The sequence below is a fragment of the Acipenser ruthenus genome, chromosome 2 (assembly GCF_902713425.1).
Source record: "Acipenser ruthenus chromosome 2, fAciRut3.2 maternal haplotype, whole genome shotgun sequence".
In the NCBI taxonomy this organism is placed as follows: Eukaryota; Metazoa; Chordata; class Actinopteri; order Acipenseriformes; family Acipenseridae; genus Acipenser; species Acipenser ruthenus.
This window is the reverse complement of record NC_081190.1, coordinates 92,556,701-92,582,140: the sequence shown is the minus strand read 5'-3', so window position 1 is coordinate 92,582,140 and position 25,440 is coordinate 92,556,701. Positions and strand designations below refer to the sequence as shown.

Sequence of the window (25,440 nt, the reverse complement as noted above, 5' to 3'; positions counted from 1 at the left end):
GCTTCAGAAAGCAGTGATGACAGTAAGTATAACCCTTGTATATGTTAGAAATCATTTTACAATACAATTTTGATATATGTTTATTTTTGGAACCACACTTGTGCAGTATTTTATCACTGAACCAAAGGGTTTTCTCTTATATTATCTCAATATTTAAATGGTGTGTGGTTGTAAATGTCTCCAGCAAAGATTTAATTTATTACTGGTTTAGTAACTTTATTGGTTTTTGAACCTCGTCTGAAGACATACTTGTTCCTGGATAGCAGGCTCAAGTTAGCTGTGTCACAATGTTCGATGAGCCTGAAATGAAGCGCTTTGGGAAGACTTTTGTCTGAAAGGCACTATATGAATGTAATGTTGTGTGGGAGCCTACCTTGGTCATTGCCCTGGGATGTCTCAGAGATGTTGATGGCGAGCTGGCTGCTGAAGGAGTTGACTCCCATCATTCCTGAGTGGGCGGAGGAGCCTGTGAGGGACGGCAGCTGGTTGTGGTTGCGCGGGACACTGTACAGGGCTTCCGTCAGGTCCGCTGCTCGCTTTAGGATGATCTCCTGCAAGGAAAACCAGAGGCTATTCACTCACATATAATACGAGATGTGGAGAGTACTACAGACAAGTAAATGCGGTGACAGTTTAAATGCATTGTGTGTAGGGTGTCCCTTATTGCTATAAGAGACGTCATCTTTTGCAGTTTGGGTTCTGCCTGCCCATACACATGACGTGTTCATTTATAAAACACAAAATCAAATGGCTTCCCTCTTGTCAAAATGAATTAGATCAATTCATTTTACACCCTGGGATGAACTTTTCTATGTGTTTTATTGGCTCCCCCGTGATAAAATGGTGTAATCTTGCTCTATGAATAATTTCAAACTAGTGTGCATTGGTTAGTACTGTGAAAGCTATGATAGTGTGATATTTACAACAGTAGTTGAGTAGTTTCTTAACAGGAATGGTTGGCTCTGTGCATTGAGCCACACCCAGCAAAACAGCTGAGTTTCCATGAAGAACACTTTCACAGTTCAATGTTATTCTGTCCTTTTGAGGTGACCTATGTAAATGTGTTGTGAACCGAACGCACCTGGTTATTGTGAGGCATGCCATACAGGGCTTCGACCAGATCTGCTGCTCTCTTCAATAAGACTTCCTGGAGAACAATACAAATGAAATCATTAGGGTTACCTGTATCTCTCTTATTGTAGTTTCTCGGACCAACTGTGCTGTATATTACAAAATACAATCCTGTGCATACTGGTACACTCAAGGCCTCTTTATTAATATTCCCCAACTAATATGCCACAATGACGGGCTGGAGTCGGCATGGCACAGGTTCCACAAGATGCCTGAAGGTGTTATTCCTCTGAGGTGAAAAGGAAACAGCCTAATTGACACATACAAATGATAGGTGGGTCCCATGCAAATCTTGGGAAGGGGGCTGATATAAATGTAAGGTCACAATAGAAGAAAAGTTGTACAATAACAAAATAGCTTTGGAATATATCTATATTACCCTCCAATGAGTCTTACAGACTATTATTGATATTTTTATAACCAAGTAACCAAAAAACTAAAAAAAAGGAAAACCTCTGCTTCCAGTGCTGTATAAGTATGATGCCAATACAATGATCTTTACATTTGACACAGAAAACAAAAACACTTTACAGAAAAGCAGGAAACTTATTGATTGCAAAGATAAAAAAGACCACTCCCCATAAACATCCAATAATAATCTTCTATTAACAATCCTTTTTTATTTGAAGGCCTCCATGCTTTACACGCAATTTGACAGCCTTTTCTGTACAGACAGTGCTACAGCAAGGGGGGGAAAGAGCATCGCTAAGCTGTCTCAGCTGTGACAGAATGACTATAGCTGATGAATGTTGCTGGTGACCCTTGTGATGTGATAGACTCCCTGGCAACCCACCTAATAGATATCCCTTTTACTTCTTAGCAAGACATCATGTGGCACTACATATACAGCAAACAGGTTTATCAAGCAGCAGAGCCCCAGAGAGTGGATTACTTTCACTATTATGGAGGCACCGCCTTGTTTTTGTGATCTGCTCAGCAAAACATCATATATATATATATATATATATATATATATATATATATATATATATATATTAGGGCTTTTAATTTTGACATTTTCTATTTATCGATTAATCACACCTGTTATCTAACGATATGAAATTGTATTGAAAGACAATTTCAAGTAATCACTTTTAGTGAGGTAATCTGACATTTTCTTTTGAGCTGTACTGCCCGTTTGCATTTCCTTCAGCCAAATTCAATGTCTAAAATAAAAAGATAAAAAATACATCAAGAGCGTATCTATCTATCTATCTATCTATCTATATATATATATATATATATATCTATATATATATATATATATATATATATATATATATATATATATTACTGTAAATGACCAGATGCACTACAACCTAGAATACTGTATTTAACAGATCAGTTTTTGGTATACTGTAAGCTTTCAAGTTTCAAACTAACAAAGGGAATTTACTGAGTACTATTTTATTGTAGTTAGCTGAAGAAAAAGTATGATATAGCTGTTTATTTTCTGACATCATTTCAAAGAAATACATTGAATAAAAAAAATTAAAAAATCAGCTTACTTGCGACTAAGATGATACGATAAACTTGTACTGCTGTGAAAGGAAAGCACCGATGAGCAAATGCTGCAAGCTGCAGTCTATTTTTCATTAATCTTCATTCTAAGATATTGTGAAATATTGGGTATACCTTCCAGTTGCTCTTTTGCCAAAGTCTTTGGAAGTATGCGCTGCCATTTTTTATATTTATTTGTTGTGCACTGCTTTTTGATACCACACTCAGGTAACAAAATGAATTTACCAATTATTTTTTATTTGATTAAAGCCCACAGGTGTGATTAATGAAAGCCCCTAATACACACACACACATTTTTTTTAGAGTTACAGTGATTCCTCAATCCAGGAGATGCTGTGAGGATCAGCATTATCTACTGTGCCTGCATGGTTTTCTGGATATTGGATCAATCATGGGGGAATCATGTGATACACAGAAGACACAGCGATTGTTTTAAATTTCAAGAACCTTTTTTTTCTTTTTATTTTTACCACATCACTTAAACAAGTGCTGCTGCTACTTGCATTAATAGGAGGTTATACATGACATATTCAAGCTATAGGTTATAGCAAAAGAGAAATGCTAAAACTACTGTAAAACTTTTTATAATAGAGATGAGATATTCAGCATATACTATTTTAATAGCATATAGGACATATTTAAGTGTTTAAAAAGCTGGTATAAGAGTAATCCAACCACAAGTGTATTTTTGAAATGCTTACAGTTTAGGAGTATGCATTAATAAGGGACAGTATGAGTGAATGACCAGCACGTTCCTATTAGGCATGGTTCTGATGTTATGGGAGCCTCTGCTGGAATTCTCTGGTGTATTGCACAGTGTGACGGTGCAGGTTGAGAGTCTGTGGAGACTGGCTGTAAAGGGGGAGGTTTGCAGAAGAGCAAGCTGTTAGCAGCTGGGGAAAATGCTACCCTATCATTATTGCACTGTGAAAATTACAGGCTTCCCCGAGCGTGACACCCATCTCATGAAAAAAGGACCCCCTGATTATCTCTAATTTTCCTATTTGCTGAATTGACCGGGCTTGTGAATTACACAGCAGTGCCTGCTGTTCTAGCCCAGCTTTATCATCCCGCTCAATTGTCTGTTTTACTGTCAATGCTGATGTTGTTGGTTTTTCAAATTCATATGCTGCTTACAGCTCACTAGAGCTGTGTTAAATGAGATATGTCATAACAGGATATTCTCCTTGTTATTTAAAACAAAAAGCAACCATTAATATTCCTCCCATATGGAAAAAGTCATCCATGATGCATGCACAAATTAATATGCAGCTGAGTGTTTAATTGCAAGGTGCTGTATGGAAAGATTAATGGTTCCTGAATTCACCAGCATCTAAACCCTTTATTATCCGGCAGTATCTGAAATTGGTTAAGCAGCAGTTAGTCTTGAAACTACGAAATAGTGTCAACGTTAACAGATGTTATTTAAGCATTACCACAACATCTTAATGATGCTGATCAACTAGGAAAGACACACTGCAAAGATACAGCAGGATACAAATAATTAAGACTGGGGAAATTGTAAGACACAAACTATTGAGAACAAATTAAATTATACTTTATGTTTTAAGGACTGACAAGGAAAATGACAAGGCTTTTAATCAAAGACGATGAGCCCACAACTCATTCTACCAAGCATGGAGAATGAGAACTGTTTAAAAGAATGATAGGGTTTACTAAAACATTAATGGGACACTGTATTGCATACTCGATAGATGTTGCATCTCAAGGGTCAAACCTGTGGGCTATATCCCCTGCTATATTATACATTTTGTAAAATACATAAAGCTCTTCAGAGCAATTTCATGAGCATCTACACATAAACCCAATCCTAACATCTGCTGTTCAAAGTGTGGATCCGGGAAACTTTAGTACAGTACCAGACGAATCGACAACCTGTGAGCGCTACAAAGAGTAAAGTTAACAAAACAGTAATAATCAACTCATACATACCTATACTGTAAAAGCTTTGGGAATCTGGCGTAAATGGACAAATAATGAATGTAACAAATATATGTATGCTCAAATGTATGCTGCTCAAACTTTGATCTGTAGGAGGACATGTCTTGACCGTGTCCTGAGTACATGAGCGAAAATGCACATTTACTGCACATTTGGATTGAATAGCCCCCTTGGTCCTGAACAGAATCTTAAAGAAAGAAAATGCTTAGTGAGAAATTCTACTACTAACAGCTGGGTACTACTACGATCTCATGTTCAGACTTTGTAACAGGCCTTGCTCAAACAGCTGCTGTTTTTACACTGCATCAATTTCAATGAACAAAGGAGCCGAGTAAGAACCGGTGGTTTGGTTTAATTATATTTCTGTTAGGTGTTTGATAAGCTTTGTTGTAATATGACAATGCATTTACTTACAGCGCACCTATGGTATGGAATAGTCTGGACCAGAGTATCCAGGATATAATAGTGCATCAGATAAATAACCCAACTGTATCAGTTAAACATAGAACAATGACTAAGATTACATTTATTTTAATGAGTAAATTCCAAGAATTATCAAACTGTAAATGTTTCTGATCCCAGACTGAATGTATGATGCTGTCTTTTAGAGTGTTGTTGTTTTTGGTGATGTGAAATTACTGCTGTCTGTTTCTGGACATCTTGCCAGGACCCTCGTGTAAATGAGGCCTTGGTCTCTATGGCTTTATTTCTGGTTAAAGAATGAATAATAATAATAATAATAATAATAATAATAATAATAATAATAATAATAATAATAATAATAATAATAATAATAAAGCACTATGAGTCAGGTCAGTGTTGGAGGAATTCATGATTGAAATTGTTATAAATGAGTAAAACGCAAGTCATATGCATAAATTGTTTGATACCTCTTAAAAAATGTAGTTTTATTTTACTTTAACAAAAATGCCTATATTGCAATTTGGTGAAACTAAAAACCTTTTAAATCTGGTTCTATGTGAGGTTATTAAACTGTGCAACATGAACTTCTCATGATGTAGCTTTGAAGAAATCTAGGAATAGTTGGGGAATATATATATATAGGTTTAGCGGGGGGACTAGAAAAAAAAAATAGGAACCAAACTAAAAAGAAAATTAATTTCTGAATCAGAAGTAATTGATACGGTTTTACTGAATTTGTAATACGAGATGTTTTATTTTAAAGGGTTTGTAGCTAATTTTACAGCTGTGCTTGACTAAGACCAAAAATTAAGTAACAGTTGTAACATTTTACAGGGATCTGCATGGGACACAAAAGCAAAACAAATCCAGTGCCAAAGCTTAAAAGGGACAATTGAAAGTCTTTCCTTTGGTGCCAATGTCTTCTCAGTGCCACTCGATCGATAAGTACTGTACCACCATGCTTTTTGTGTTCAATGCTAAGTCCAGGGGTTAACACTACACCGGTGCATGGTCTGGAACATCACAGTCCCCTCTGGAAAGAGGCGTTATTGAGAGCTCTGCCATCCACACGGAACAAGCAATCTGTCAAGGCCTGGCTCTGTCAATGTCTTCCTTCCACACACAAGCTTGCGTAGGCAATGCAGTTTCCCCCTCTGCCTCTGGCTAGCACAGACTTCATTAATCTCCATTAGAAAACAGAAGTTACTTAATGTCTCGCTGCCGCTCCTGTGACACCCCACATTGGGCCCTCTGGCAGTCTCCGTGCCGACTACTGATGGCATGTTTATATTATCACAACAGCCGCCTCTTATTTTATTTTCATTAGACAATGACAGACGTGGCAGACTCAATAATACTGAGTGTCTTTAAAGTAATGATGCCCAGTTCATTGCCAAATCGCTCTGCTTTCTTTCCAAGGCGGCAGCCAGCCATCAATGCTGCTGAGAGAATGCTTCTGTCTAACCTGCAAACAAAAGGTACTGTGTGGCCCTGTGGAGACCGAAATTAAATAAAACAATACCGGCCTTCTGTATGACAGACACAACTCTGGATCAAGGGCCCAGGGGCTGAGTCCCTAATTGTGTATGGACAGACTTACGGGTATAAAGGATGGAGTGTTTACTCTGGGATAGCTACAAAAGCAATACATAAATAAATCAATAAATAAATACATATTTAATTTTAGTAAATGTAATGCGTGCAAGAGTTATCTGTCCAGTTGGACTGGAGAATGGCCTGCTATGAAATTACTTTACATTGGAATTTGGCATGCATATCAAAAAACAGTCCTGTTTTTATACAACTATATGGTTTAGGACAACAAGGCCACACATTTTTGTATTTCTTAATTCATTATGTCAGAGAATGACTCTTACTGATAAATAGGGGTTTATTGAGATTAGAAATTCCTAAACAGTGCCTTTATTGTTATTTTAACAACTCTCTAATTTACATATTTATTTACCTTTTGCTTTTCTTCCTGATTGGTGGATGAAATGTCTAATAATAATAACAATAATACATTATTGTTATTATTATTATTATTATTATTATTATTATTATTATTATTATTATTATTATTATTATTATTATACTATTTATAAATATATTTAATTCCATAGTATATATCTTTGTGTGCCTAGATTAAGAAGTCTTGTAGGAATTTGTACCCGGGTGTTTAGTATCCCATTTTTATTTTTAAAACATACAAACGCATACTATTGTTGACATACAGACACAAATGCAGATACCCAATCAACTTAAAACAATTCACCCAGTACCTCTTGCAGTAGTCTCCAGTTAGTCAAAGACAAGGTTAACAAAGGGGCGATGACTTTTCAAAGAAGGGTGTCAAAATGTGAGTTCTTTCCTCTACCCACACTTACCACGGGGAAGGGAGAATCGGATTCCTGTCAGGTTAAGTGCCAGCAATCAGAGTGTTATGCTTTAACATCACTGAAAGCAAACCCAATCAATACTGTAATATAGTGACTCCCAGTTATCATTATAATCTCTTAACGGAGAGCAGCGCTACAATGCTGGGGGAAAGTCAGGGCAGAATTAACCTCTGAAAGAGTGCTGTCTGAAGGTGGATTGAATAGTACACACAGCAGCACCATTTCCAAAGGGCACCTATCAAAAAAAGGTTGTTGTTAGTGCCCATTGGCTGAAAAATACAGGAGTACAAAAAATTAACCCTTTACTGTCCTGGGTATGTTCCCATGCATTTTTAATGCCTAGTTTCTCAATGTTGAATATATTGGATACTGTGCAGCAAAGGGTTTTAACATAGTTAGAACATTTGACAAGTTGTGTAATTGTATATTTCTTAAAGTAGTAAAGCCCAGAATTAAAGTGATGATTTATATCATCAACAATTTCCTAATATTCAAAGACATACATGTTTAATCTGGTGTTATGGGTGCTATCTGTCATTATTTATTGTTGTTTCTGCTTCATCATTATTTAGCAGGCTAACTATTCCAGTGCACATTGCTTCTGCAAAAAAAACAAAAAGAACAACATAATGTTGATTGTCGGGAAGTCGGGAACAGCATTAGGGTTTCATAGGTGAAGCATTGTGCAGCACTGATATCCTTCCCCACCTCACTTTTTATATATTTTCAGCAAGGCAAATAATCCTCCACACATACAGTAATGGGATATTAAACAGGGCACAGTCAACACAGTCACAGTCCTCTGGTACAATACTATGAATGGCAGGGAATACCAGGGGTGACTTTTCCATATATGTGTCTGTGACAGGGGAGATCTGTGCTGGCTATCAGGCGCATGTCTAATCCTACGGGGGGGGGGGAATCAGAAGCCCTGTTTGACCCGCCTGCCAATCATGACGATGACACAAAGAGGTTGAGCGGGGGGGGGGGGGGGGGGGGGGGGGGGTGTCGCTTGGACCTCTTCGGTTGGTTGGGGGTGGTTCTTGGAGGGGACAGTCGATCCCATAAGAATGACGCTCTCCTATTCCTGTGTTGGCTCTTGCTGGATACAATCCAGCGGAAGCTCTAGTCAGAGAGCTGGAGTAAACAGAGAACAAAAGAGTATGGAGCAGGAGAAAAAGATAGCAGACAGCGGAAGAAGACGCTACATTCGGTTTTACGTACCATTCTCATGGGACACTGATACTCATGGGCAACACCATGAGCGTTAGTGAGGGAAAAAGAGAGCATCGCTGAAACTCAGGTCTCACCGATTAGCGGAGGCTGCGAGACGCTGCGTGTAGCAGCACCTTTTGTTTGTAGTTTTATTACCAGTGTTTATTTTCTCTTTTACTTTCGCCTTCTGTTTTGTACTTTATTTTCCAGCACCTGTGTGTGCTAAAAGAACTGTATGTTTCACCCATGCTAAACACTGGGACTGCCTCAAAAGTTACCGTTGACGATATTCAAGCCACGGCACAAGACCGCCCCCTTGTGTATCAAATAAATCAGTACGCCGAAGTGGCGTTTCAAATAAACCGTCTGACTCCCGTGTCTCAGTGAATCACCCACACCCTCTCACATGTGGTGTGAAAAGTGGGATTCACTGGCCCTGCCAAAACACGGCACTGTTAAACAAGAGTGAGCAGAATGGACGCTACCCAGTTTTCCGCAATGATGGACCTCCTGCGCCAAACGCTGACAGTGGCAGTGCAGGGAGGGGCGGGGGCTGCTGGCCAGGACAGGAGAATGCAGCGGCCAACAAAGATGACAGCGGCGGACCCTCCAGATGCCTACCTGGACATGTTCAAAGCTATGGCGATAGCAGGCCAATGGCCGAGGCACAGTGGGCTAGCTACCTCCTGCTGCAGTTAACAGGGGAGGCACAGGCTGCAGCAAGAACACTGTCCCCTGCAGCCGTGATGGATTGCCCCTCTCTCAAGGCATCCATCCTAAATCGAGTGGGGGCCATGCCAGAGGGATACCCACACCCTCTCACAGTGTCCCTAAGCCTTACAATAGAAACTCACAGCTGCCCATTATCCTATTCTTAGGGCTCAGACTGGAACAAGATGACAAATCTAGAAAAAAAAATTGTCAAATTAAAATGTGGATTAATGCAGCTCTTTAGAAGGAATCAGTTATCTACCACTTCCCTTCAGCTATGGCACCCACTCATTTCAACTGTCTTTATTCTGCTGATTCTGTTACAACTTTATAAAAATAAATGTAAGTAATGATACTTATATACAGTATCTTACCTGCAGTGTTGTGACTGGCAGTGTTAAAAACACCAGTGTAGGATTCTCAATCATTAAGTTAATTTCTCAGTTTTCTGACAAGCTGATTGCATTTCGGTGACAGCAAATATGAGGCCATCTGGATATTGATATTCCATGATGTCTATGAATGCTTTTGGGGGGTGTTTTTACTGATTTGTCAAGTTGTATACAGCATGTCAAGGCTTAATTATAACCATTGCAGCTTAAACAGGATTTTTTTTACACCATTTACAGCTTGAAAAACACTCAATTACAGATTCTCAGGTAAAACTTATGGCTAATACCGCCATTTGTGTTTTTATTTTTTTATCCTTGTTTGGACCATGGACGCTTTTGAAAAATCTTCAGATGGTGTCATTCTGTGTCGGAGTGGAATGAGTTTGAAAGCTGCTGATAACAATAGGAAAGCGGCATCTTCATCCTTAACATAATAACTTCTCCCATTCAGCGATGGCAGCCCTCACGGCCAGCAAGAGAAGATAGCATTTTTCCTCCTATCATTTTTCAGAGCCTCAATTACTGGAGTACATGCTCTCACCCGCCCCCATTCCAACACCAAAGGGGCCGGATCAGCTGACCTCAGCAAACGAACCCTCCGACAGGTCCCTTAACAATGATGAATCACTCCCTCCCCAGCCCCTGACTACAACCAGCCACCAAAATGCAAAATTCTTCTTTTGGCCTAAATGGGATATATATATATATATATATATATATATATATATATATATATATATATATATATATATATATATATATATATATACATATATATATATACACGTCAACTAAACTCCAGGTTATGTTTCAATAGTCCAAACAATCTCCACTCTAAGGCAACCATAGGCCTGTCAAATGTAATAAATGGTCATCGAGGAAGCCTCATACTTCATTAGAATTAGGTTTTGCAAAAACAGTATTTTCTGGGGTTTACTAAGAATGCCAACACGCATTTCCAACCAAATCACATCAAAGGCAAACTGAATATGTATAAACCTTAAATAGCAATTCCAAAAACTGTACTTTTTGTACTAGTACTTGATTAAACATGTTCAAATTGGCCTTACTTTGCATTGTCTATGCAGACCCTTAACAAAATTTATTGTGTTATGGAATGGTAAAAGCATTGAAAAGTATAGTAAAGCCCAAGCAAATATGGTTAACCTTGATAAAAACTAGAGGTACGGTACTCTTTACTCTGTGAGTAGGTGGGGCTGACAGAGTTGAAAGGTCACAGTCACATGCTTTTAATGAAATGAGGAAGGCTGTTCAGCCTCGCCACGTAGGGTTCTCCAGACAATCTTAAAGCAGCTCAAAGCCAGGTAGAGGCAGACTTATAGAAAAGCGATATTAACTCTATACAGACACAACAGAACCCATAAGCAGTTAGAATGATTGTAAACACCTTAACCCTACTCTTCAAGATGTTAAAGCATCCTAGAACTCAACCCAACTATGTTATACTGCTTTAAATAACTAGCTGTAATTAGTAAACTTAATACAGTTCAAACACTACAGCCTGTACAGGGAAGCTGGGTGGCTCAGCGGATTGGCAACAGTCCACCCCTTGGCCACAGGTCTAGTTGTAGCTGTAAGTCCCCTCGATATATGTAATGCATTTTGATGGGTTTCAACTTAGCTTCTCGTGAACAGCTGGCCATCTGACAAACGCATTCTCATAAATGGGGCAAACTGGAACCTTTCCAGACAGTCTCTAGACACAGGCTGCTCCCTCCAGGGCAGGCTTGAGGCACACTGGCACGCTGGCAGAGTATCTGTGTGTGGTGGGACTGAGTGTGTGTGCTGGGTGGGTTGGGGCGGTCTTGCTGCCATAAACGGTTAATTTTGTGGATAACTTCAAAATACCGAAAAAAAGGTAAATTACAGACATTGAGAATGTTTGTCATTGAATTTACAAAGTTTTTCTTGCTTTCTTTTTTAGCTCTATTGAGCATTTTATAGTTATGGATGAACATACTACTGGAGAGTGTTTGGTGCCATTAATCCAGCACTTCTCATAAAAAACTTGCAGATTTACAATAGATGCCTTCTTCATTGTCGAGAATGTTGACGGCCATTTTAAACACTGTCTCTGCCGTAGCAGTTTTCATTGATATTTTATTTAACTGCAATTCTGAGCTTCAATTCCAGAAAGGAATATAACTGCTTACTACGTTTTGCAAGTGTAGTCCACTGTAGTCTACCCACTGACTTGGACCCATTAGCTCTACACTCTACCCCATCTTAACTAAGAAATACAAGCTGCATACGCCATATCTGTGTCTTACTGTTACACAAGTAAGACAAAAAAAGGTATATAAGTCAGCATTGTTTTGTTTTTTGTACCTTTTCAATACAAACAAAATCAGGTTCCTTGTGTATTTACTTTTATTTTGTTAGCTTTTTATTTATTTTTTTAATAATGAAAATCTGATAAGAATACATTTGCCTACCACAAGAAAAAGCATAAGTGGCCAAACAATGTATGTTCACTATTAGTATCAATTTACAAATAAACTGCTTTTTTGGTCGATGGATCTTAGATGTCAGATTTTGATAAATGGGTTCAATTTGGCAGCTGTTTTAAACTGTCAGTCCCCATCTCATTGTATCCCCTCCTACAGCAGCTTTCTGCCCAAAGGAATTACATTCACTTAGGCGGCACGGTTTTTAGGGGAAAATAATCTTTTCATACTAACTAGGCATCAAAGTGCTGTGGGCAAAACGTCAAAGATTTTTTTGGTACCTGCTGTGAATGTGTGTGTGTGTGTGTGTGTGTGTGTGTGTGTGTGTGTGTGTGCATCTGTCTCCTGTGTGTATGTGTTTGCATTGTTTGTGTCCATGGAATATATACTGAACAGTTAACCAGATGTACAACTATAAAAATGTAAAAAGAAAAAGAATGGTAAAAAATATACACAACTACATAGTGAAATGAATACATGATAAAAAGCACAAAGTGTTGGAAGCTGCTGAAGTGGACTAGGTCAGAGGTTCCCAAACTTTTGATTGCCGCGTACCCCCTTCCAGACCTATCAACTGTCTGCGCACCCCCAGCATACAGATTTATATTTTCATGTTGTTTTTAATATATGCTTTCATAATACACAGATTTATACACATACACAATAATATACTTACAATATAAATGACTATAATAATATAATTACGGCTTCTGATTTTAGGGTTTAACCGATAAAACACCCCTGATACAAAAAAAAAAAATAATAATCTGTGTATAATGAACACCAGAAAAACACTGGAAACATACTCAATTCACATAACTCAAAAACCTAATACATAAAAAACAAAAACAAACTACCTTTCCCTAACTTGTATTGATTAGTTCTGAATACTTTCTCGACTGGAGGCTTGTTCGCGGGATTTAATGCTATATTACAGTTAAGATACGTAGGATTTAAAACAGAATAGCAAATTGTGGCGAAATGTAAAAAAAATGCCTAAACACAAAAAACCCAGAAGAATGTGTCCATGACCACAGAGATTTCGTTGTGGAAGACAACAAAGGAAAGAAGGTACAAAGTGTGGTACTGTACAGTTACTACTTTGTGACAGAAAAAAAACAAGCATTTTGTAAAGTACAGTAACAAAAAACAATAATTTCATACAGTACATAAAAATCGAAAGCTCTGAAAAAATGATTTACATAAAAATCGAAACTAGCTCATAATAAGCACCAAAAAAATGTAATTAATAAAAAACTAAAAACATACGTCATAAATATAATACAATGAATTTGCGTTGTACAGTTATTGGTGGTGAGAGTTCTGTACGTCACTGTCCCTGTGTATCCTTGTTCTCATTGTTACCTCTTAGAGGTTTGCAATAAACGAGCACACCACAGCGTTGATCCCAAGTGTCCCGCTGCTGCGAGATTCTCTTGCACGGCTCTCTGTTTGTTTCTCCATTTCACGGCAGAAATTAAAATGAATTTCCAATGCGTTTTAAAGTTTTGTGTGAGTATGACAAGTCTTATGAAAATGCAAAAAATACCCAAAACAAAACAAAACAAAAATGTTCGCCATTACACAATTTGTCACACGACCCCCTAAACACGTCACATATGAAAGGAAAGGATGTCATGCTTTATTTCTGAAAGTGTGTGTGTGTGTGGGGGGGGGGGCTGGGTGGGACCCTGCAACTCAACCACTCTACAAAAGAGACCTGCCTGCACATGCAGTATCAGAGATGCATCTGGAACAACAGTGCATCACACAATAGGGTGTGTTACATATGCTTTTTTTTTCTGCAGATCCTCAAAGTGTAAAAGCTATTTTTTCTAATATATTGCATCAGATCCCTAATCCAATGAACATGTGAAGGTAGGGGAGCTAGGTCAGGATATCACTGAGTGTCACAACAAACAGTACTGCAAGTCCACAGTTTTGAATTTCTCAGTATTAGCTCATGTCCACTACATGTTTATAAAATGAGAACTTGATTAAGAATGGATCCCCACCCATCATATCCTCAGTGTAGATATTAAAGGGATATATATATATATATATATATATATATATATATATATATGCGCAGAATGTGTCATTTTAGCTTTACATTAATCACGTAAAAAGGATGTGTCATGGGCAGTGTTGTTTCATGCACTGCCATTACGGATTCTGACTCCTGTTGGTGAGTTTTAAAAGCTATATACCCATGTATGCAGATGAGCCTGGCTCTTTTGCATAGTGGTTAAGATGCTTGCTTGCAGTTAGTCTCCTCACTGGTTTGCGCTCAGCCTCTCATTGATTGGCTTAAGCTAATCGTTGAGTTTAAAAAGGGGAAGAGTGTAACAGGCAGTACACAGTGCCGAAGATGCTCACTTGCGATTTGTGAGGTCGCTGGTTTTCTCCCAGCCTATGCTCTGCTACAAATGCACACCTTTATCGTTCCTCATAGTCTTACCTTAGGTAGCCTCTCTGGATCTCCTGGATGTCTGGGAATCACCTTCTGTAATCGCTGGAATCCATAGTCAATAGTAGGTTCATTCAATGCTGAAAAACAAAATAAATAAATTGAAGATTTCAAACAATAAATAACTGTGCTTGGTGTGGTTTTAAAGCAACGAGTGTGGGATACTGAAGGTTTAGGAATTAGATCATTCAAGAAAAGTAAAGGGGTTTGTCATAGGAGAAAATGGTCTTGTGTTGGAATTCAGCCTCCTGACAACAGATCTCAGGGGCAGCGCTTTGAATACAAAGTGGACTGCATTGTTGTGCTCAGGGCTGGTGTTTGAACTTCCGGACTGGAGAGGCAGGAGGAGTTGACAAGCGAGGAGGGAAATTTAAACCTGTGTGTGTTTAATACTTTCAGCATACTCTGAGGATTACTGAATACGCTAACCTATCAATTGAAGGCGGGGCCACTGGAAACTGGGATCCGTTGTATTTACTTTCGTTACCACTTGTTTCTCCTCACCACCCGATCTCTACCCAGGGGTTTTGCACTACAATAACTGGACTATGTTGCTTTATTTCATTTCTACCGTTCACAGGGTTAATGGTAATCCTCATAGAAGTTCACCACAGTAAATTTGCTCAGTAATTTTGCAGTTTTTAAATGCCGTTCCCTGGGTTATTTGCATGTTTTCTGTTTTTTAATGTGATTTTAATATGCTTTACCATACCTCTCTGAGCTTTACAATGCTTACCTATGCTTTGTCTTGGTTTTAATAAGATTTATTACACTTTCCTATGGGGGACTTTTATAAGGGAAGATAGTTAAGACCCAGGTTTGCTTGATGTGCAAGTCCTGAAACAAATATATTCCCAGAACATCTTTTTCCTGGAAATATCTGAAAGCAATTGGGGTTATAGGCCTGCTTTTGGTCTACACAAAATGATGACAAATAACATAATTATATCATGCCAAAGATAACTTATATCTCAAAATAGACAAATAGACAAATAGACTAAATAAAAAGTTAAAAACACAGTTCGAAGATGATCTGGTCACCAAAAGATGGTACGTTACTAGATTTTTACACGTTAAGTTCACCTAAAATACCCAGACCAATTTTAACCAACTTTTATCTTTATGTACTGATTTTATACCAATGTGGCACCCTACTACTAATGAGCCATCGCAGCCACCGTTGTGTAACCATTGCATTGCTGCTGGAGAGCTGCTTTGCCAAATTAAGATTAATTGCAATACCAGACTCCAACGTCTCCTATACCTACATATATACCTATATATGAAATTGTTATTTTGTATTAAGGTGAAAATGTATTTGTTTGAAAAAAAAAAGTTTCAATCTTAATAATTCTAGTTTTTAAAGTCCCAGGACACACCTTAACATATTATGTAGTATTATCTCTTTTCCTCTGATGTCATGTACCCATTTCTCCCCCAGTACACCTCCCACAAGTCAAACCCTCCTTCACCAAATTTAGACAGGCCAAAGGTTAAATCCTGATATCATTGCAACTTCAGCTGCCATGTCTGAGTGCCTGCTCCCCTTCCTCACGATTATTCTATAAGCCTCTTTCCCTTTATTAACTGTGTGGTGAGACCTTTAGTGTGACACCTTAAAGGCGCCCAACAGTATCACTTTCAGAAATTGTTTCAGACTAATTTGATTCCATTTTCTTCCTCCCCCTTTATTTCCATTCCCCTGAACACATTGCAAATAGCTAGCCTCCAATTTCCATCTTTTTTTTATGCAAAAAAAAAAAAAAAAAACGAAACGAAACGTGTTAAAGAAATTTCTCCATAATCAAGCCCATTAATCATGAAAGGCTGTCAAAATTGACTTTGGGGACAATTTGTCAGCCGGCTTGCCCACTCTGCTTTTGTCACACACGCCTCTTGTATTTTATAAGGATGATTGACACTCCAAATACCGGGGAGTAGAATAGCTAGATTACGCTAATATGCATAACTGCCGGTTTCATGAATAAGAATAAGGCCACACCGGCAAATCTGCCTTTTGAAAGCAGACGGCTGCGTTTCGCTACGGCAAATAGATGTTATTACTGCTATAACAATATTTGTTTTCTTTCTCGAAATGGGCCTTCGAGCTACTAAATCAAATTTGTTTAAGCTCATTTGTACATAGGAGAAGAAAGGGGTTTTGAGACTCCTTGCGTTTTCCAAGTGTGTCCCTGCGTCTTGTAAAATGCTCCTGTACAATGGAGAGGGGCCTCGCAGGTCAACTGTTTTGAAGCAGAGTTCAGTGGGAGGCAGGTCTGGCTGTTTCCATTCCCACTGGCCTCATTAAGCCTCCTGGAGCACTTTAGCACCAACCCATCATGAAGGTTCAGTGGGGCTTAAAGTTGTGGTCTAAAAGTGATGACTGGGCAACCAGAGGGAACAGGGTTTGTTTTTTCCACCCCCAGCTTCTGAGAGAGATAAAGGCAGTAATCATCAGGAATGGTTATCCTATCAGAACAATTCAAACATCTTGTAATCTTATCACACCAAATGAGTGCTGTCCTGATCCGTGGTTGCTCTACTTACTATTGTTTATAGTGTTTAGAAAACAAGAACCTCAATCTGTGCAACAATACATTATCCTGAATTGTGCAGGGATTTCTTGATGTGGATAAATGGGCTCATTCAAACTATCAAAACAGATAAGAACTGGCGGTACATCACAAAAAACAACTGTGTTGTGATAGGGTTAAAAACCACATCACAATAAATGAAAGAAAAGCCTGCAAATTAACCCACTGCGCCACTTAACCCCAATTCTGCACAATTCTAAGAGGCAGTGCAAGAGTTAAATCCCTACTGCTACTCAGAGCAGGGGTGCTGATTACTGAACAGTGTTGAAATACTTCCCAGTTGAATAATTTCATAATTTTATGAACCGAAAGAGAAAAAAAAACAGGAGAGGCAGTTGCCAGAGAGCATATGCTTTTATTTTAATAAACCTCGCTACAGGGTGTGTTCACAGTCATTTTGAAAATTGCTGCAGCAGGCTTATGCTTTAAATTAAACCCATTACATCGCCTTATTAAAACCCGCCTGAACCCTGACCCCGGCTCCTGATTGGCTGATGGCAGTCTAGTCGCGCACCAATCAATACGTACTTTCCTCCTGAAGAGCCCGGGCAATTGGAGAATGGGAGTGTGCGGCTGAACCCTGACCTCCTGATGCATTACACAGCAGATATGAAGATAGATTGCTTGATTTAGTGTAAACATATGCTCCAATTCCAGCCATCAGCGCCACTTTCTCCATCGTAATTTGTATTGATTTTCGTCCATTCTTCGCATTCTGCTGAACGTGTGATTAGACGGAGGAAGATAATGTAGTTCACTTGGAGTGTGTGTGCGTGAGTGGATGTGTATTTTTTTTCTCCTCCGCCAAGGCGATTACACAGGCTCCTTGGGTATACTTTAATGGATAGTGTCATTGGCAAGTGCAATTTTTATCAGTACACTGAGGAAGAACACAACTACAGGGGGGCTCAGAAAAAATAAACCACACAACAGGTTGAATCCAAAGCTTGCTGATTTGCTTGAGTTTATTTAAAAAAAAAATGTGATAAAATGATTAAAGTCAAAGACATATTATCAAACAACAGTTGCCTATTTTACTGAACAACTAAGTCACCTTCCCTTGTGAAGTGACCTGTGTACAAAGAAACCATACCGACAAACACTGCTACAGTTAACCATTGGTATAGCCAGGAAAACACACTGCAGCCCTTTGAAATCCTGTAACAGCAGACAGATAGAGCAAGCAGAAGCATGTCTATTTAAACCACTTTATTATTTGCTATCTTTGTCTCTAAGGTGTTCTTGCTAAGCTTAAAAATTCTGTAAACACTCCCCCCAGATGAAGTTACAGTGAATATATTTTAAGTTTGTCTAAACGGTCTCGTTCACTTCCTTCCTGGCTCAAGGATGTGTGAGGCTGCAGTTTCTGAATTCTAAACAGCCCCAGTCTACTCCATATTTTTGCATTAATTAATAGTCAACTTCACGTTCCTTGAGACAGGGAGAAATATAGAAGGCTTTACTAGGGTCATTTTTACTGTATGTACCCCCGGAAATGCAGCATTAACAAGTTATCAGTCAGCTAGCACAGCTGACATGGTTTAAGTCTTGTCAACTCTGCAAAGTCTGGAAATAGGGACTGAAGGAAAGTGTAAAGGAATCTATTTCGAAATAGAAAGAAATATTATCTATGTTACTGGCAAAAAGTTGCCTGAGTACAAAGACACATGCATATGTTTGCCAATACAGCCAAGTTATTCCAATATATATATATATATATATATATATATATATATATATATATATATATATATATATATATATATATTATCATCACTCTTTGTGACATTGTGGTGTCTGGCAGTCATGTATCCAGTGTTATATCTATTGATTATATTATACTTATGCATGGTTTATTTTAATGTTTTTAAATGTTTGCTTTTAAATGTGAGAAATGCAGTATTTATGTATTTACTGTACATGTAACAGCAGCTGTGGGGACAAATGCTTTAAGGAATGTTTTTTGTTAAGAATTGTTTTTGTAAAGCCCACTTTATTATTTTACAGTTCATAAAACCTTCACCAGCTATTTTAGGTAATTCTCATTTTTCAAAACATGTTTAACCTAGGAGAACGTTTACAAACATTCCTTATAAAAACATTCCCTAAAACAGTTTTATAAATCCAGCCCATTATCTCCTATAAATACTGCAGTATGACATGATAAAATCATAGCTAAGTGTGGTAGAACATAGTAAAGGCAATGTGGAACTTTGGTAAAGCACAGATGGGCAAGGTAAATCAGTTAGTTATGACAAAGCATGTGTTGTGTGATACATTGCATTTAAGGACTCTGTCCCGTTGCTGAGATGAGATGAGGTTAAAAGCATATCTCATGCCCAGCCTCCGTCCTGTTACACATGGTATATACTAACAGCTTTAAGGGCTCTAAAGAAAACTAACTTAGATTGGAGACAGTGAAATAGAAGTCAGTGCTGGATGCGAAACCATGTCCAACTGCAGTAAGCAATATGTTTTCAAACATTAAAGATGTAAAGTAATTTGTTGTTATTAGTTTAGAGGATTCTGGTTGTAAAGCACCTCCATGGGAAATCTCTCTTTCCCTGTTTCTCTAACACATGCCCCAAGCCTCACATGGAAACATATAGCAGCTTTTATTGCCTTGCTTACGATGGTATGAAAGCACAGGGAAAAAGGGACCCCTGGGGCCCCGTTTTGAAACAAGTGCAAAAGGCTAATTTTGCACGAGAATAACTACAGTAACAGTGTTAAACTAGTTTGAGTTGTTTCTTGCTATTTTTATAACGTTAAAATGTATTTATTCCTCTGTAAATATTTCAATCGTTTTATTTCAAATTTGGGGAGCACAGTAAACCAAAGCCGTTAAGGACCTTCTTTGAAAAGGATATCCAACATATTTTTTTGAATCTGAAATATCTTTAAAAAAGAGCACTGATTTTTTTTTTTTTTAATGATACTCATCAAAAAGTACAAGTGGTGTTGATCACAAAGAAATTTCTGTCTGATGGGACTTATTAAAAAAAAAAAAAAAAAAGAACCAGTGCACTTCGTCTCAGTCTGAGCAGTCTGTCAATCACAGTTTAAAGTTCATGAAATTTCTATGAGCATTGATTTTGGGGGGGAGTATGATTGATTGGGCTCCTGCTTTGAAATGTTTAATTTTCCTGAGTGTGTTACTAGAGCAAAAAATTGAGAGCGCAGAGGCTGGATCAATACATTTCACTTATTTCTCTTGGGTTGGGGTTGGGGTTGGGGTTGGGGTTGTGTGTGCGTGTGTGTGTGTGTGTGTGTGTAAGTACCATGGCAGTGAGAGCACATCTAATACAAAGTCTATTGAAGAGCAATTGTAAATGCATTGATTTTGATGAAGGGTATTACTAATAAATGAACAAGCTGTTTGGTCAAAATCAGGAAAGATATTTCAGATTCAAAAAAATATTTTGAATCATCAACAGTGAATCCTCCTTTAGCGGCACTGCTGTGACACCCAGTATCTCTGACTCTGTATGGTGCGGCCTGACTATTCACTGTACTTTATAACATTGAGGGGTGGCCTGGAAAAACTTGATAACCCACTGTTTCATTTTCTTTAGATAATCTATCCTGTATTCTTATATATTTAAATAAATAAATAAATAAATAAATAAATAAATAAATAAATAAAAAATTCATCCTTTTATTTTTTAGAAAATCTTCTTTTTTTATTACATTACTGTAAGAAAAATGAGGTGAATTTGAAATTGAGGTTTATCAATTTTTATTAATTTTTTTTTGCTTGGGCACCTCTCAGTTGTAATTCCTAATTTCTACTTTACTTAATGCAAAGAATGTTTTCAAAATATATATTTATTGAAAGATTTGTTCTTTAACACCGAATGAATATGTATTTATTTCAAAACACAAAGTTCTTCTGTTTTTATTTTCATAAATTTTGCATATTACAATATCAAGGAAACTAAAAAGAAAACAATTTCTGATCTGACATACATAAAAAATGATCATTAAACTACAAAGAAGCACAATTTCTTTCTAAAATTGTTTTATGTTGATTATATTATGTCTGGGGTGATTGTCAGCACAGTTGAACCTTTCAACTTAATGATTATTCCTGTTGTACTAAATTATTCTTACCTGTAAACACTAGGAATAATATCACTGGTCACCCTTTTATTCTATTGAAGATCTTTTGAGTCTTTGCTTATAATTTTAACAACACAACTGACAGGTTTTTGTTTTACAGTCTACTCTGGGGGGTCCCTGTTTGTTTAAAGTGTTGACTAATTCTGTTTTGTTACCAAGGTATCAGTAACCTTTAACCCCTAGGCACCTTAAAAGTACCTTTCCTTGGATTCCTGGGAACAGAAAATAACCACACACTGTGGAACAAATGCACCCTGTGAGAGCAATCCCCTTATAGTTTGCCTTTAGCCGTCCAAACAACGGTTGCTTCTGCTTTGAATAAAGGCATCTGTCAGTGTGGAGTGTTCTATTACACACACTCGGCTGCTGCACGCAATACTCCCTCTGCGAGATCATCAGCTGGAGCACGCGCCCTAGATTTGTCACTCAGCTTAATCAAGATTCACCGCATACAATTAACTGAGAAATAAATAACATGAATGACTGCATTACACAACCCAACACAAATGATGAGGGTCCTAATCAAGGGATTACATGATCCTGCGACGAGCGATGAGCAAAAGCAGCAAAGACAACAGTAAATCACTTCCATTCCATTCCAGGGAGAATAAATAGCAGCGTGCACTAGCAGAATATTACTGTCTGAATAAATAGCAGCGCGCACTAGCAGAATATTACTGTCTGAATAAATAGCAGCGCGCACTAGCAGAATATTACTGTCTGAATAAATAGCAGCGCGCACTAGCAGAATATTACTGTCTGAATAAATAGCAGCGCGCACTAGCAGAATATTACTGTCTGAATAAATAGCAGCGCGCACTAGCAGAATATTACTGTCTGAATAAATAGCAGCACGCACTAGCAGAATATTACTGTTTGAATAAATAGCAGCACGCACTCGCAGAATATTACTGTCTGAATAAATAGCAGCACGCACTAGCAGAATATTACTGTCTGAATAAATAGCAGCGCGCACTAGCAGAATATTACTGTTTGAATAAATAGCAGCACGCACTCGCAGAATATTACTGTCTGAATAAATAGCAGTACGCATTAGCAGAATATTACTGTCTGAATAAATAGCAGCGCGCACTAGCAGAATATTACTGTCTGAATAAATAGCAGCGCGCACAAGCAGAATATTACTGTCTGAATAAATAGCAGCGCGCACTAGCAGAATATTACTGTTTGAATAAATAGCAGCACGCACTAGCAGAATATTACTGTCTGAATAAATAGCAGCACGCACAAGCAGAATATTACTGTCTGAATAAATAGCAGCACGCACTAGCAGAATATTACTGTCTGAATAGTGACACGAAAGATTTGTAAGTGATGCACTGGGGTATGGGGTTTAAAGTGCAGGCTGGTTCATATTTTATAAAACCCCTTCTTTCTAAACACCTTTCAAAGGTTTTTATTCTATTGTTTTAAAGGGAGAAAAGCACCTGTGGAAATTACAATTCTAGTGATAAACACGGCAGGAATGTCACCTAAGGCACTTTAAGTACGGGCTTTACACTTATATTGACCATTCTGGATGTGAATTAGCAGGGCTTGAACTTTCAGAAATCCAGTACCCAAGACTGGAGGCTAGAGTTACTGGGATTTTGTGGTTTGAGTAAAACCACAGATATGTTACTTTCTCTGCATTTTAGTTTTTCAGTAATGCTTCCGAAAGGTGCTGGAGTTTTGTATTTTTTTCTCCTTTGTGCAAGTGTGGGACTGTCGCTAAACTGCGATTGAACTGCATTGTGATTCCTGTTGGCAACTGTGGCTATTTTTTTGGGGGAGGGGGAACAACACTAAGAATCTCGTCTCCCTACAATTCTTGAAAATATCGGGTGGCAGACGAGCTCTCGCGGGAAGAATATGGGAGCTCATGGACATGCGGGGTGCGGCACGACAAGTGCAGGACTTGGAAGCAGCTAGAAGTAGTAATTGTATTTTATTTTTTATTGGTTTTGATATAGATTATATATTATTTATATAACATTGATAGTAAAGAAATGATAGCAAATTGAGGATATTGGTTGTTTGTGGCTGTTTGCAATTCTTTATGCACTGAAAGACGTATATAAATGAAAGATTTAAAGTAGAATTAAAGTTAGCTGATTCTGTTGACAAGGGCTACAAAATTCTTGGTCTGTATTTACATTTGCCTAACACTCACCCTTTATTGATAGCAGGTTGTTATAGACCTCCACCTGCCTCTGAATCTGTTGTTAATGAAATTCTTCTCTGACTCACAGCTATCTCAGACAAAAGTGAATTGATATGTATGGGAGATTTCAATTATGACTGGCTAACGACAAAATAACATTTTTAAAAAAATGTAAGCTCTACATTGGGCCTAACACAAATGATAAAAAAAAAAAAAAACTCGTCTGAATTTAAAAGACCTGACTAAATCTTCTTTAATTGATTTATGTTTTACAAAATGTCCTCACAAGTACAATGTGGCAGGAACATTCTGTAATGCTTTTAGTGATCATAACACAATTTACTATATTAGAAACTTACATATTCCTAAATCTAAATCTAAAGTTATTTTTAAAAGAAATTATAAACATTTTAATGAATCATGTTTTTTATCTTCTCTGACACAAATAGACTGAACATTAATCTCACTTATTCCAGATATTAATATTGCCTAGAAATATATATTTTTTAATGAGTTTAGCACAGTTACAAATATCCATGCGCCATTAGAAAAACAGCATATACAAATATATGACTGCCCATGGTTCACTAGCAAAATAGCAAGCTCTTTAGAAGCTAGGGATTGTTGTTGGGCTAGAGCACATAAAACTAAACTTAATCATGATTGGCAACAGTTTCATACTCTGAGAAACAGATGCACAAATTTAATTAGGAAAGTTAAATCTGATTATTTTTTTAGACTAACAACTGATAGCATCTATAATCCACACAAATTCTGGAAACTTGTGAAAAATATACAAGGTGCTGGTGTTTCATCAGCTCTCTCAGCAGGTGACATTGAATGGCTGTAATTATACTGAGAGTAAGGATAGTGTTGATTGTTTTAATAAACATTTTATTCAGGTCAGTCAAGCATTTGATAACTTTTCAACGAAGATGCCACTAGACACTGCTAGAACTATCGCTAAACCTACTTCTGACTCAAAACAACAACAATAACATCAGAAAAACTGCTGATTTCTACTTTCACACTAGAAAAGTATCAGAAGTATACAAATTACTGCTGAACCTTGATAAAAAAAAAAAAAATCAGCTGGTCCGGACAGACTGGAGCCATATTTTTTTTTAATTAGCAGCTGGGATTATCACTCAACCATTAACTGATCTGTTATCTGAGCTTTCTCTTATTTCTAATTTAATTCCATCAGATTGAAAGTCAGCATATGTTGTCCCTGTTTATAAGGGAGGAGAATACTCAAACCTTAACAACTATAGACCAATATCTATACTGTCACCTATTGCTAAAATACTTGAGTGCCTTGCAAATGAGCAATTATAGTATTTTTTAGAGCATAATAATATTTTATCAGAAATCCCAAATCCAATCTGGATTTTGGATTTCTGATAAGATATTATTCTGCTCTAAAAACTGCTGTTCTTAAAGTGGTTAATGATATATCGATAGCCTTGCATGCTGGTAAATGTGTTGGTGCTTTACTTTCGGATTTCTCCAAAGGATGTGATTTCGTAGACCATTTAATATTGAGTAAAAAAAACTACTCCAAATGGGATTAAGTAATAGAGCAGTGGATTGGTTTTAAGAACTATTTAATAGATCGAAACACAATCTATTAAATCTGATGGTATTACTTCCAATTTTGAACTGTGATTATGGGGGTACCTCAGGGTTCTGTCCTTGACCCAATTCTTTTTACTCTCTATATTAATGATCTAGGAACTAACCTGGATGCTACTAATACTAACATGCATATCTATGCTGATGATTCTATTCTGTATTCGGCTGGACACTCCATACAATGGTCGAAAGGGATCTGCAGACTGCATTTGACACCATACAAAAACAAAAAA

The 25,440-nt window shown here is 37.6% G+C and overlaps 1 protein-coding gene across 8 annotated transcripts in view; it reads right to left on the bottom strand.

The window, feature by feature from the left end:
- LOC117408375 (transcription factor COE3-like) overlaps positions 1-25,440 on the bottom strand; it is a 166,422-nt gene that overhangs the window by 21,177 nt on the left and 119,805 nt on the right. For all 8 annotated transcript variants that reach the window (XM_059003949.1, XM_059003921.1, XM_059003913.1 and 5 more), the window contains 3 exons: positions 14,684-14,772; positions 1,082-1,147; positions 374-551 (listed from right to left, as the gene is read on the bottom strand). In XM_059003949.1, coding sequence (XP_058859932.1) covers positions 374-551; positions 1,082-1,147; positions 14,684-14,772 — 333 coding nt within the window. The remainder of the gene's footprint in view (positions 1-373; positions 552-1,081; positions 1,148-14,683; positions 14,773-25,440) is intronic.